The following is a 13,782-nucleotide window of genomic DNA, read 5'->3' as shown; positions in this document are numbered from 1 at the left end:
ATGACCTTTTTTTTTAATTTGTTCATGCTTCTGTTTAAAAGATGACCTTTATGGTCGAAAAACTTTTTGATTTTGGGAAATACACTCATTTCTTTTTTATTAGTTGGTTGTCTTTTATTTTCAAACACCGTTTTAATTAGTGACCTGTAAAGGTGCTGGTTGGAGGATTTTGTTTGGATCAAGCCAGGATAGCCATAACCACATTTACAGTCTTTATGTTAAGCTACGATAACTAGCTGCAGCTACAGATATGAGAGTGGTATCAATCTTCTCATCTAACTAGAAAGCAAATGAGCTCCATTTCCCAAAATATCAAACCATTCCTTTAAGGTGAATCATAAAAACAAAGTAGGAACTACTGTGTGCCTCACCTGCCACAGAGATGATAAAGGAAGCATCCATGGCATCGATGCCCAGGGTTCTGGCACGGGCAGACAGGTGGAAATAGGGGATGAAGTAGGCCAGCTGACTGAAGACCAAGGACCAAGTGTAGATGCAAAAGAACGGGTCCCTTAGCAGGGAGAAATCCAGTACTTTGGCTTTTCTGACGGTCTCTTCACTTGGTGTGCTGGCATGTGAAGGAAATCCAACAATGGTCGATGCATTCATGCTGCCATTGAGCTCCGCTGAGCGGTCTGGAGTTGTGGGTTTACACTGACCTAAGTCATGGTGGGGCTCATGGCCGTTCACACCATTGAGGACCAGCCTGGTCAGTTCAGGGTTCACTGACTGATCCTTGAGTCCCTGAGTACATTGTTGCCCCAGGTTCTCAGTGTCCCCGTGAGGAGGAGGAGGAGGAGGGGATGGGAAGGAGTCTGATTTAGAGATACCATTGGATAAATGAGAGGAGCCATTCAAGCAGCTCTTAGTGTATTCCTTCTCTGAGGAGCTCTTAAGGGAAACAGCAGGGCTCTTTTGGATGGGAGAAGAGGTAGGGTTAAAATTGGAAGGCTTCACTTTGATGGGTCGCAGAAGCATCCCAGTGGCCACCAGATTCAGCATGAGACCGCCAAGAATCAGCATTGCCCCTGTGGGGGACAAAGAGAGCTCAGAATGTCTGCTTATATGTGCAGTATTTATTCTCACACAAAAAAGAAAATACACCAGACTTACATACATTATACATTGAGCACCAATTAAAGAAATATATTAGGGTCGTCTCATTAATAGATTTTTCCCGCCTACCTTGCCAAGCATATTTGTCCAGGAGCAGCTGAGTGAATGGTGCAAGTGCAAAGGTCAAACCCATCCCAGAACGCCCGATCGCATAAGCTGTTGCGAGCCTCTTTCGGAAGTACAGCGCCGTGACCACTGAGAAGGATTGGTATAGTAGTGCAAAACCCATTCCTAAGAGGAGTAAAGAATGTACTTATTATCTAACATTACTTGTCAAAGCTATGTGGGCAGACAAGAGAGAAAATTGTAACCAATGACCTCAAATAGATTTTCTCATGCGGAGGATGACTTTGGTTTTGCTTTGTGGTTTCAAAGTCATCAGGAAAACTACTCACCAACTATCACTCCCATACTGACGTAGAGGAACACCACACTGTTGGCAAAAATACTGAGGAGGAAGCCTCCGCTAACCAGCACTGCCCCAGCAATGGAGGTCACCCTGGCCCCTAGCTTGGCACAGGCCACAGAGGCAAGGGGTGCTACAGGAGAGGAAGCACAAAGACATAGAATCTAAAAATGTTTCGTGCAGTGGAAGAGTGGCTTCAAATGATAAAACCTTTCCTCTGTCCTTACAAATTGATTGGGCACATGAAGAAGACACAATTATACAAGGAACATTTGAGGAATCGTTATCTTTACATCTCATTGATGGATTCAACACAGAGCTGTGTAGGGGACACAGTTACGAACCTCCAGACAGACGGAGGCTTGACATGATGGAACCGATCCAGCTGATGCTCTCCGACGAGCCTCCAAACTCATCTTGGAATGCCACGAAGAAGATCCCAAAGCTCTTCAGTGTTCCCATCACCAGGACGTTTACCTGCGCAAGCACACACACATAGATGCAAATAATGGGAATGAGATGAGTAACACCTTGACATCCCCCATTGGTTTGTGGACTACCATCTACAAAGTTTGGCATCTCAGTTTTTTGGAACCATCTGTAATTCACATCCATCCATCCATCCATCCTCTTTACCTGCTTATCCGTGCAGTGTAAAAGGGCGACATTGGGTGAACTGGCGTGGAACACCCTGGACAGGTTACCACTTGTAAACCCACATCACAGGGCTGACATAGAGACAAACAGCCTTACACACTCACATTCCCAGGTTTCACAGGTTAAATTTAGAGTCACCAATTAACCTAGCCTGCATGTCTTAGGACGATGGGAGGAAGCCGCAACACCTGGAGAGAACCGACGCAGACACGTATGAACATGCAAACTCCACACAGAAAAGCCTCCGACGACCAAAGTTCGAACCTTCTTGCTGTGAGGCCGCAGTGCTATCCAGTGGGCCACTGCGCTGTCCTAATTCACATTAACTGTGATATTAATTGGTATGCTCATTTTGGCTAGCTTAAAACCATGAACGACAAAAACAGCAACAGAACCCAAAAACAAGTTCACGGCTAGTTGTAGTTAAGTGTACACAGTACAGTGGATACAATTCGCCTCTTTCCTGATTGACAAGTCACCATGGTAGCGACTTGACAGTCACAAGGTAGCCATGCCCTAAAGCAAACCCTGCTTCACGTAATTGACCATCATGCTATATTGAAGAAGACTTGAAACTAGCGATTGAGACCATAAACTCAAGTACTGAAGAAATAAAGTAAGAAGTTGCGAAGTAATAAAGTAAGAAGTTGCGTCATTTTGTCATAGACTACAATGTAATCAGACTTCTTTTTGCGGCTCCACAGGTTGCTGGCTATTAAAAAAAATGCAGGTTTAAGGCACTTCAGCCTTGGCTTCACTTGGTGCTGCAAAGACTGCATGTGAGGTAAAGTAAACGCTCTCATGTTTGATTAGTGTTCCTGCTACAGGATGAGCTCGGTGAAACACATATGGAGACTATGGAAAAGGAAACATGAAAATATTAAACTGACTATTTTATTCTAAGTTTAGTCTCTCGTTAATAGATATGCATTTGATCGCAGTGGTTGGAAAACTAGCAGTGGAAGAGCCGTTGTGTATGGACAAAATATTTGCATGTTTGTGAGATGAGGGATTGTAAACACCCGAGGTGGACCTACCAGGAAGCAATGCAGCACTACCATCCAGCCCCAACCTCCATCTGGAGGGTCCTCATACTGGATCTCTTTTTCTTTCTCCTTCTTAGTGGTCATGGCATCCTTCCTGAACAGGTTCATGGCTGCCTTGGTTTCACTAAGAGACAGAAAAAAAACTATCAATAATAGTAAAATCTCTTGGGCTGCCTAATCAGAAGCATTCATTGCATCACAGGCCAAATATATTCTAAAATGCTGTGGATGTTCACATGTGGATATGAAACACAGTGTGGTTATTACAGGGCGCGAGCATTTTAAGGTATGGCACTGGATTCACTATAAAAGTAAAATACTTGTGTAATGTGTGTTTAAGAGACATTCGATGCATTTGTGTTGTGTGATTAAATCTCCGTCTCAAGCAGATTCTTTCTCAAAAAGAAAAAAAAGCTTGATAATTTTCTAAATAAAGCAACCAGTGATTTTCATCTTCAATACAGTGTTTTTGCTTCTAGCAACTTTACAGGAAACAGTTGACCAAAAAGTAAATCAAATCATTCTGAACCATTCAAGCAGACAATTGAATGTTGACATTCATTTCTTATCTTTATCTCATGGTACAGAATTATCCTATAAGGGTAACTGATAGTAGATAGTAAGGCTGTATTATCGTGTGCAGTCACTGAGCTGTGAAACAGGCCAGTTACAGTACAGCAACCTGGTTACTTTTCCACCTCTTTTGCCCTTATTACAGATGGACTGGACTGAATGTCTCAGCAGTGTTTAAATGATGTGTGTCTATGTCGCAGCAAGTGCAAATATTTAATCGTGTGTATCTCGAAGTTCGGCATCAGCACGTATCAGCATGTCCTCGGCATGAAGGTCTAAAGTTTGCTTTGTTGATGAAGATGATGATGATGTTTTAACTTTGTGATATTTAAATTTGTGAACCAGCAAAAAAAACTCAGAGGCTCATTCCAGGAGGCAGTTTTACTGACTTATCTGGATAACTTTGCAGAGTAAAACCTCTGAAATCTGCTCTGGCTTTGCAAAGTTATCCCTATAACTCAGTAAACATGCTTCTAGGAATTGCCAACTTGATTCCATGCAGTCGAAAAACATGACTGAATTGCTGGAACGTACGCAAGTTGATGTTTTACTTAGATTTAGGATTTAATTATTTTGGATACAAGGATTTGAAGCTACAGTAAGGACGTTACATCCCATGCTGTCAGCTCCACTTTCACTGTCCAGTTCTTTGTCATGCTCATGCCTTCTTTGTAAAAAACTGTGTTAGAAATGCAGTAAAAGGAATTCATGGCCAATAAATACATTTTCTCCAGCAGACATGTAGCTGTCAACCAGGTGTCTTCTAAACCTGACTCACAAGAACCCTTTTTGACCACTGATACTGTAATGGAGCAATGTTTTTTTAGAGTGGGACATGGGTGACATAATACGCAGTCCCGCCGATGGTTTCTTGCTATTCCTCGACTCAACAGTTGGTGGCTGTAACATGTCACAAAATGTACCAACGCACCAACAAAAGCAGGGAAGAAGACTGCTGGCAAACAAACAGAGATAATTAACAATAAAGATTTCAAATTCTTCCAAAAGTCAGGTTTACAAATGCTTCATAAGGAAGGTGACACGTTCCACGTGAGAACAGTTGAAGTAAACGTAACTTTCTTTCTCACAGGGTACCAATGCATTTTGTTGAACCTGATGTTTAGATAGTCAGGTTACTGGAGAAATCAGAAAAAACAGGTTATTTAAGTGCTGGTAAACACACTGATGGTCAATAAGATAATGATTAAAGATGAGGGATTCCAAGATTCCATAAGAGTAGCTGAGGATGAGTTCCTGATCACAAACTTGGATCTAAAAAAGTAGGACTGTTTGCAAAATAATATTCAAATAATCTTCAGAGAGGACTCTAAAGAAGAGGTTACCACATTAATCAACAAGAACAGAAGAGGAAATATCAGAGTTATTCTATGAAGACGAGAAGAAAATTTAAAGGATCCTTATTGGTAACATTAAGATAACTGGTAAGCTGAATATAGTTCAGCTTTTCTGTGAGCTAGAAAAGCTAGCAAAGTAAATGGTTACCCTATCTCCACTGCAGTAAACAAGTGGCCGCCATGGAAACCAGTCAGCAGACATTACAGCAAGGACATTGAGCACCCTGCTAAATGTAAGAGTGGAACAGCTAGGGTGAAACACAAGGAAAAGACACTGTGTAAAAACAGAGAGATCCTCTTCACTGACTACACTGAACACAAAAAAGGAAGGAAGAATAACAACCTCATATTCTTCACTGAGCCCTGCGATGGACTGGCAACCTGTCCAGGGTGTACCCCGCCTTTCGCCTGATGTCAGCTGGGATTGGCTCCAGCCCCCCGCGACCCTGTACGCAGGATAAGCGGTTGACAATGGATGGATGGATAGATGGATGGATATTCTTCACTGATTCCATTAACATCTAGAAAGATACTGTGCCGCAATTATGCATGTGTATCCAGCTAGGGCATGGGCTCAGGGGGCAGATAAAGGATCTGTAAGGATTAACACCCTGACAAGGACGACCCTCCGCTTGTCATCATATACTACACCAAAGGAAAGGCCATGTCCCAAGGGAATGAAGCCTGAGAATCAATGTCCCCTCTGACAGTGAAGATGATGAGAGCCCAGTAGGGAACCCCACCACCTTGTCCATCTCTGTTCCTCCCACACAGGCTGTCTGACCCCCCAGACAATACTGCAGCAGCTTAAAGAGGAGCTCCAGCAGCTCAAGAGAGACAACCAGACCTAGGCATCTGACCTCAGGGGAAGTCTAGAGGCACTCAAACAGGACAACAACACGCTTGGTACGCAGTTAGCATAAGGAGGATCCTGAGAAGAGAAAAAGGAGCTTCACCAAGCAAGTTCAACGCATGACAGACCGACTCTCATCAGTCCCTACAGGGGCAAATACAGAGACACATACTCTCCCCTGCCTTGTTTCTGCCTCATCCTCTCTGCCCTGTACCCAGCCCAACAACACCATGCTACCTTCTGAGACATCCACACAGCCACCTGCCAACAGCCAGCTCTGCCCATGCCAGCTTCCCTCGACTCAGCCTGGAAAGCAAGCCCAAAAGCACACACAAGAAGTCCTGCTGGCCGACTCTAAAGGGAAGTTTCTGGACACAACAGTGTTGTCTAAATGCTGCAGCACCACAGGCCAGGCAATGAAGCTGTTGAAAAAAAGGAGACCCTCAATGCCTGGTGATCCACACAGGAACAGCAGAGCTATGCTGCAGTTGTAGCCCAGCCTACTGCCACAGCCCCTCCCCCCTGCTTCCTCTGAGCTGGTGTGATGCTGCACACCCTGTGCACCCGGCCTCTTTTCAGCTGAGACACATACTCAGAATCCCTTCTCACCTGAGAAACAGAATGATGGCAAAAGTAGTTGTAAGTACAATGGTAATATTGGTGAAAATAGTACATGCCTCCATGGAATTGTCAAATTACACTCACCTAAAGGATTATTAGGAACACCATACTAATACTGTGTTTGACCCCCCTTTCGCCTTCAGAACTGCCTTAATTCTACGTGGCATTGATTCAACAAGGTGCTGAAAGCATTCTTTAGAAATGTTGGCCCATATTGATAGGATAGCATCTTGCAGTTGATTTGTGGGATGCACATCCATTGGCACGAAGCTCCCGTTCCACCACATCCCAAAGATGCTCTATTGGGTTGAGATCTGGTGACTGTGGGGGCCATTTTAGTACAGTGAACTCATTGTCATGTTCAAGAAACCAATTTGAAATAATTCAAGCTTTGTGACATGGTGCATTATCCTGCTGGAAGTAGCCATCAGAGGATGGGTACATGTTGGCCATAAAGGGATGGACATGGTCAGAAACAATGCTCAGGTAGGCCGTGGCATTTAACGATGCCCAGTTGGCACTAAGGGGCCTAAAGTGTGCCAAGAAAACATCCCCCACACCATTAGACCACCACCACCAGCCTGCACAGTGGTAACAAGGCATGATGGATCCATGTTCTCATTCTGTTTACGCCAAATTCTGACTCTACCATCTGAATGTCTCAACAGAAATCGAGACTCATCAGACCAGGCAACATTTTTCCAGTCTTCAACTGTCCAATTTTGGTGAGCTTTTGCAAACTGTAGCCTCTTTTTGTAGTGGAGATGAGTGGTACCCGGTGGGGTCTTCTGCTGTTGTAGCCCATCCGCCTCAAGGTTGTGCGTGTTGTGGCTTCACAAATGCTTTGCTGCATACCTCGGTTGTAACGAGTGGTTATTTCAGGCCCATTCTCCTCTGACATCTAGCATCAACAAGGCATTTTCGCCCACAGGACTGCCGCATACTGGATGTTTTTCCCTTTTCACACCAGTCTTTGTAAACCCAACAACCATGCCACGCTCAAAATTGCTTAAATCACCTTTCTTTCCCATTCTGAAATTCAGTTTGAAGTTCAGGAGATTGTCTTGACCAGGACCACACCCCTAAATGCATTGAAGCAACTGTCATGTGATTGGTTGATTAGATAATTGCATTAATGAGAAATTGAACAGGTGTTCCTAATAATCCTTTAGGTGAGTGTATTTTTTAGTATTGTATATGTATAGTTTCATTTTTATCTCACGTTACAGATTTTGATTATTGTTAAGGCAGTCATTTCATGTAAGTTGCTGGAAAATTCAGGGTCTCAACTCCTCAACCTTCGAGCTGAAGAGAGGAAACCCTGAATTCATGAAATTTATTAAAAACATAGATATAATTGTGTCATAATGATCTGGTCACTTATTGTCCTCTACGATATAATGAAGTCATGGTGCCCTTCATAAAATAAAATAAAAGATACACAAGGGCAGAACATCGAATGGGATCTTGGTACACTCAGATCTCACCAGTAAAACAGGGTAAATCACACATCTGGTTCAGATTAGACCAAACCTGGGCATAACCAGATCCAGACTGACAGTAAATTGTCCTTACATTTTTGAAACTCCCCACTCAGAAATCATCAATTTCCAGACTCAGGGAAACGTGGTTCCTAACTGGAAATCTGAATGGACGAACAAGAATTGAACCTGATGTCATCGACCCACAGGGTAACAACCATATATTTGGTCAGTCTCCCCTGTTTACCACACCAACCATCTCCCATTGGAACAACCTTGACTCTGAGATAAATCAAAAAGGTAGTGCATCTCTGTTGGACCTTAGGCCTGTAGATAGTTAACGGTAGGTTCAGAGCAGACTCTTTCGGGAGATTCACATCCTCCTCAGCTCTTGGGTCTAGTGTAGTACTATGCCATCCCTGACATGGACACTGACCCTCCACTATCAGTGCATTCACTTTCAGAGCAATCCCCCCCTTTCAGACCACAACTAAATAAATGTGTTCTTTAAACTCTCGGGTCAAATGAGTAACACAAAAGGGAACCCAGTAAGCTCTATAAATTAAACCCTATTTAGACAGACAGTGGAGAAAAAATAATCATGACCTTGATCTCTCACCTGATGAATATCAAAATCTGTCCCTACCAGAGATGGTGAAAACAAGGCAATTGATATCAATATCATATATCTATTCAGCTATTACAGTTTTTCCTCGATTGCTTAAACACATTTCTTGAAATGATGCCTCTTTTTCTCAAAACTCTAAACACAAATCCACAACGTCACACCCAATTCCCCAAACATCCTATTTTCAGGTCAAAATGAAGCTCTCCACTCAAAACACAAGCCCTCAAAAACACACACACTACAACACAGTCTTACACACTGGTGAGATACATTCAAAACAATACTACAGAAACTGGTTATTAGTAATGTTGCTTGTGATTCTCCCCCTCGAAAACCTTTTCACATGATGAACACAACAAAGAAATAACAAATGTAAACATTTACACATTTTTTAGTCCTTAGTGCACTGTACAGTACAACACACCAAACAACAAATTATTCTGCCCCAGCGTCTTGGCTTTGGTCTGGGACAGGCCAGAGATTCTCATTCTCCACCTCCTCCTCCCTCCTTCCTCCTCCGCCCTACTCCTTATCTTCCTCCTATCCCATCTCCTCCTCCCCCTCCGCTCTGGTGTCCTCTACCTCTTCCTTCACATTTCTCTGGATCCATTGTTCTATAACTGAATGAACTGACTCTGGCCCTATTATCTATCTATTGAAGGTTTTGATTGGTGTGTTATCAGTTATGATATTAATTATGATGATTCTTTGTGTTTCCACCTGGGTAGCTGTGTGTTAATTGAGTGAACAATATTGAATGTTAGTGTTTTCTCAATGACCACATGGTGCAGGCAATGAGAACTGGAGGGATTTGTGTGTAGAGGAAAATTGGTGTGTTTTTTGAAAAATGGAGTTATGGTTTTGAAATTTTAATTCAAAAGCCTGATAATAGTGTTTAAGCAATTGAGAAAAACTGTAAAGCTGACATTATAAAACAAAAACGGAAGCCTGTTAAAAGGCAAGACGCAGACAAATGGTTTGACCAAGAATGCAAAAAGACCTGAGAAAAATGGCAAGTGAAAGGAACTGCCTTTTAAACAAATATATCAAAATCAATTCTGGGATATGTGGAAACTTTAACACAAAGCAACCACAAGTGCTACCACAAAGACACAACCAATAAATCTGATTAATTCAAATCAATGTGCTATAAAAGCAAAACTCCAAACAAACTGACCACACAAGAAAAATCATTCCAAGGAAGGTTTGTGGCCCAGACTAAATGCTCAAATGCAGCAGTCCAGAGATGCAGGGTGCAGCGTTGAAGTTGTTCAATATCGTATTACAGTCAGGATGTTTTCCTGACATCTGCTGCAAAGGGGTCATTTCCCCCTTCCATAAGAGTCGGGACAAATCAGTCCCTAGTAACTAACGTGACATCTGTGTCAGCAGTTGTCTTAACTTATTCTGTAGTATTCTAAATTAAATAATATCAGATTCCTTGATGTACACTCTTTTTAACATGTTTTAGTGAGAGAATACAGAGCAACTTGACAAAACAGTGTTGAGGTTCTTCCCTTTCCCTCTTTTAAACCAGTCTTAAATAACTCAACCCCGTTGGCCACCTCGGTCCCTCCTCCACCTCTAGTGCCTAGAAGGAGGCAGTCAGTATGTGGGGAAAGAATTCGTAAATCTAAATCTGCAATGTTACAGTACTATATACATCTCTATACATACCATATATATACACATGGAGACACCCCTACATGTATTATATATGTGAGAGACGAAAAAGAACTAGCTAAATAGGTAGACACTGAGTGTGGAGTAGATATAGACACTGAAATGTAGACAAGTAAGACTAGAGGTCCTTGCTGGCACTGACATAGATGGCATAGTAGAGATGCACACAGTATTCAGAAAGCTATGGAGTGCAAGAAAATGGTAGCACTCGGCACCCTTCTCACTTGTTTTATTGTTACCAAGAAAGTTTTCGACTTTGAAGGGCTCCATTATAGACTTCTACATTGCGGTACAGGTGGCGGTAAATCAACATATTTGGAAAATAGGTGTGCTGTTAAAACTGGAGACAAACAAACTGAATTCTTCATTCACAGAAGAGGTGTTGGTCAGGGTTGCAGTTTCAGTCGACTTTATTTAACGTAGATATAAATGAACTTCTTCTCCCTACAGATAGAGATGTTAAGTCTCTGTTTTATGCTAATGACTTTGTTCTACTGTCTCCTACAGAAAAAGGACTACAGCAACAGCTGGACAAAGTAGAAAAGTCCTGTTCAAATATAGGCCCTGGCAGTAAATATGAAGACAGCTAATGTCATGACTTTTCAAAAACACCCCAGATGTAAGAAGAACAAATAACAGTTTACCATAAATAATCATATCATTGAACATAGTATGAGTTACACCCACCCTGGTATAATCATAACAGCATCTGAGAGTTTCACTGAAAGAAAAAGCTTGAAGACAACATTTAATTATTTTCATGTTCCATTTAAAAGTCTAGCTTAAACTATTTGATAATGTCATCCAGCCCATTGCTCTAAGTATGGGGTCCACTCAGTCATCATAACTGTCCAACACAATCTTTACATGCAGAATTCTGCAGATATATTTTACACATACACATAAATACAAATGCATGTAGAGCAGAATTAGGTAGATACCCACTGATAATTAACATTCATCTGAAATCCAGCCTCCTTCTATTCCAAAATCCCTCCTAACCCAAGAGCGAAGCCCAGGAAAGAGTCCCCTATTTCAGCTGGTGCTGCAACTAACTGCCCCCTCCCCGACACACTCTGTACAGGCTCTCAATAATAATGCTTTAGTAAACCACAATATAAAAAACTAACCTATTAAAAATAAGAAGAAACTAGAAACTAAACTCGGTCGAGGCAGATGGCCGCCCACCCTGAGCCATGGTTCTGCTCGAGATTTCTGCCTCTTAAAAGGAAGTTTTTCCTTGCCTCTGTCGCCTAGTGCTGCTCTTGGTGGGAACTGTTGGGCTTCTGTAAATAACATCACAGAGTACGGTCTAGACCTGCTCTTTTATGAAAAGCGCTGTGAGATAACTGTTGTTGTGATTTGGCGCTATATAAATAAAATTGAATTGAATTAAAAGCCACAATTGATTAGAATGTTATCTGGTCTTAAAAATAGAGATTATGAATTGGCAGAAAAGCTATCAGGGTGATAAAGGATTACGGTGTGCATTGATCATAATGCAAACTTATGAAGTTAAGTCGCGAGGGCTTAAGCTACAAGTCTGCAGCTTTGTGAAATGAACCTGTGTTCCTGTTTTGAGAGGATTCACAAGCGTCCTGTTCATGCCTGTGTTGTGAGCCAGCTATACTGCAGGTTTGACATGGCACCCGTGACCTTGAATTACTTTGATCCTTTCTTGTAACATGCTTTGAAAGGATTCTCCTCCTGAGACTTTGACTTATATCAGCAGATATTTACAGTTTTTCTCGATTGCTTAAACACATTTCTTGAAATGATGCCTCTTTTTCTTGAAACTTTAAATAAAAAAACACAACTTCTCACCCAATTCCCCAAACATCATATTTTTAGGTCAAAATGAAGTTATCCACTCAAAACCATTCAGTCTTATTAAAAAACCAAACTTTGGCCTCAGACATGACACACAAGCACTCAATAACACACACACACACTACCACACAGTCTTACACACTGGTGAGATAAATTCAAAACAGTACTACAAAAACTGGTTATTAGTAATGTTGCTTGTGATTCTCCCCCTCAAAAACATTTTCACATGATGAACACAAAAGAAATAACAAATATACATTTGCTCATTTGCACACATTTGTCATTACTTAGTGCACTGTACAGTACAACACACCAAACAACAAATTATTCTGCCCCGTCTTTGGTCTGGGACAGGCCAGAGATTCTTGTTCTGCACCTCCTTCTTCACTTCCTCCTTCTCTAACTGCCCTAGTCCTGCTCTGCCTCATCTTCCTCCTATCCCATCTCCTCCTCTAACTCAAACTGTTCCTCTTCCTTCACCTCTTCTTCCTCTCCGAAATGCTCTTCGTCCTCGTCCTCCTCTTCCTCTTCTTCCTCTCTCATGTCCTACACCTCTTTCTTCAGATTTCTCGAGATCCATTGTTCCAAAACTGAATGAACTGACTCCAGCCCTTTTATCTATTGAAGGTTTTGATTGGTGTTTTATCACTTATGACTCCTTGTGTTTCCACCTGGGTAGCTGTGAGCTAATTGAGCTCACCCTGTGCTGATTGAGTGAAAGTTTAGGGAAACGGGTGTGCTTTTTGAAAAATTGAGTTATGGTTCTGAAATTTTAGTTCAAAAGCCTGCGTATAGTGTTTAAGCAACGGAAATTTTTTTTAATAATCCTTGAATCATTTCTGATGATTGAGTGATGCCTTAAACAGCACTGGCAGTGGCAATAAGCAAACATAGCTATTTACTGTATGTCCTATGGATCAATCATTGCTGCAGATTTAAAGTCAAGCAACTGCAGTGAATCACAAGGTCACAGAAGAATATGCACTGCAGGTGATTAGTGATGACCATTGCTGATGTGCATATGGTGTGGCTTGATAAGAAGATGTGTCCTGTCTGTTCTGCTTTCCGTTTTTTAGGTAAAACCACAGAAATGTAAAACTCCTGCTGTGGTGCCTGTTCACTGTCACAGGCAATCTGGTTTCCACAGTTCTCTGGCACAATGCCACTAAGTGCACTTTCAGTTAGCAAGAATTGATTGAGCAGCACACTTTATCAATCTATTTATATTTACAAGTTTAGTGTCTATGCAAGCTTTGGTTGATGAAGCTAGCACACGCCTTTAAAAAGTCACCTCACCCAATCCACAAAAATATATATTGTATTTTTTCCGCAAAAAGTGTTATCAAGCCATACAGATACTTTTCATTCTATTTAACAGCATTTATGTATCATCTTAAAGGTATTATTATTGCATGCATATCCTCACAAAGCATAAATTCAACTTGCGAAAAGGCAGATCATCTGCACTTTAACATCATGTCACTGTTATTTCACCAGCGTGATGGTTGTTTTGTGAGTAGCTGTACACTTCAA

General features: G+C 41.7%; 1 protein-coding gene across 2 annotated transcripts in view; it reads right to left on the bottom strand.

Annotated features, from left to right (window-relative positions):
• The window catches only part of slc16a4 (solute carrier family 16 member 4), a 38,389-nt gene that overhangs the window by 17,134 nt on the left and 7,473 nt on the right, over positions 1-13,782 (bottom strand). For both annotated transcript variants that reach the window (XM_038722745.1, XM_038722746.1), the window contains 5 exons: positions 3,217-3,349; positions 1,867-1,999; positions 1,512-1,655; positions 1,186-1,347; positions 372-1,028 (listed from right to left, as the gene is read on the bottom strand). In XM_038722745.1, coding sequence (XP_038578673.1) covers positions 372-1,028; positions 1,186-1,347; positions 1,512-1,655; positions 1,867-1,999; positions 3,217-3,333 — 1,213 coding nt within the window. In that variant the 5' untranslated portion in view covers positions 3,334-3,349. The remainder of the gene's footprint in view (positions 1-371; positions 1,029-1,185; positions 1,348-1,511; positions 1,656-1,866; positions 2,000-3,216; positions 3,350-13,782) is intronic.

The sequence above is a fragment of the Micropterus salmoides genome, unplaced genomic scaffold (genome assembly GCF_014851395.1).
Source record: "Micropterus salmoides isolate LMB-PRFRI ecotype aquatic unplaced genomic scaffold, ASM1485139v1 Ms_hic_scaffold_16, whole genome shotgun sequence".
NCBI classification, from domain to species: Eukaryota; Metazoa; Chordata; class Actinopteri; order Centrarchiformes; family Centrarchidae; genus Micropterus; species Micropterus salmoides.
This window is presented reverse-complemented; position numbering and strand designations above follow the sequence as displayed.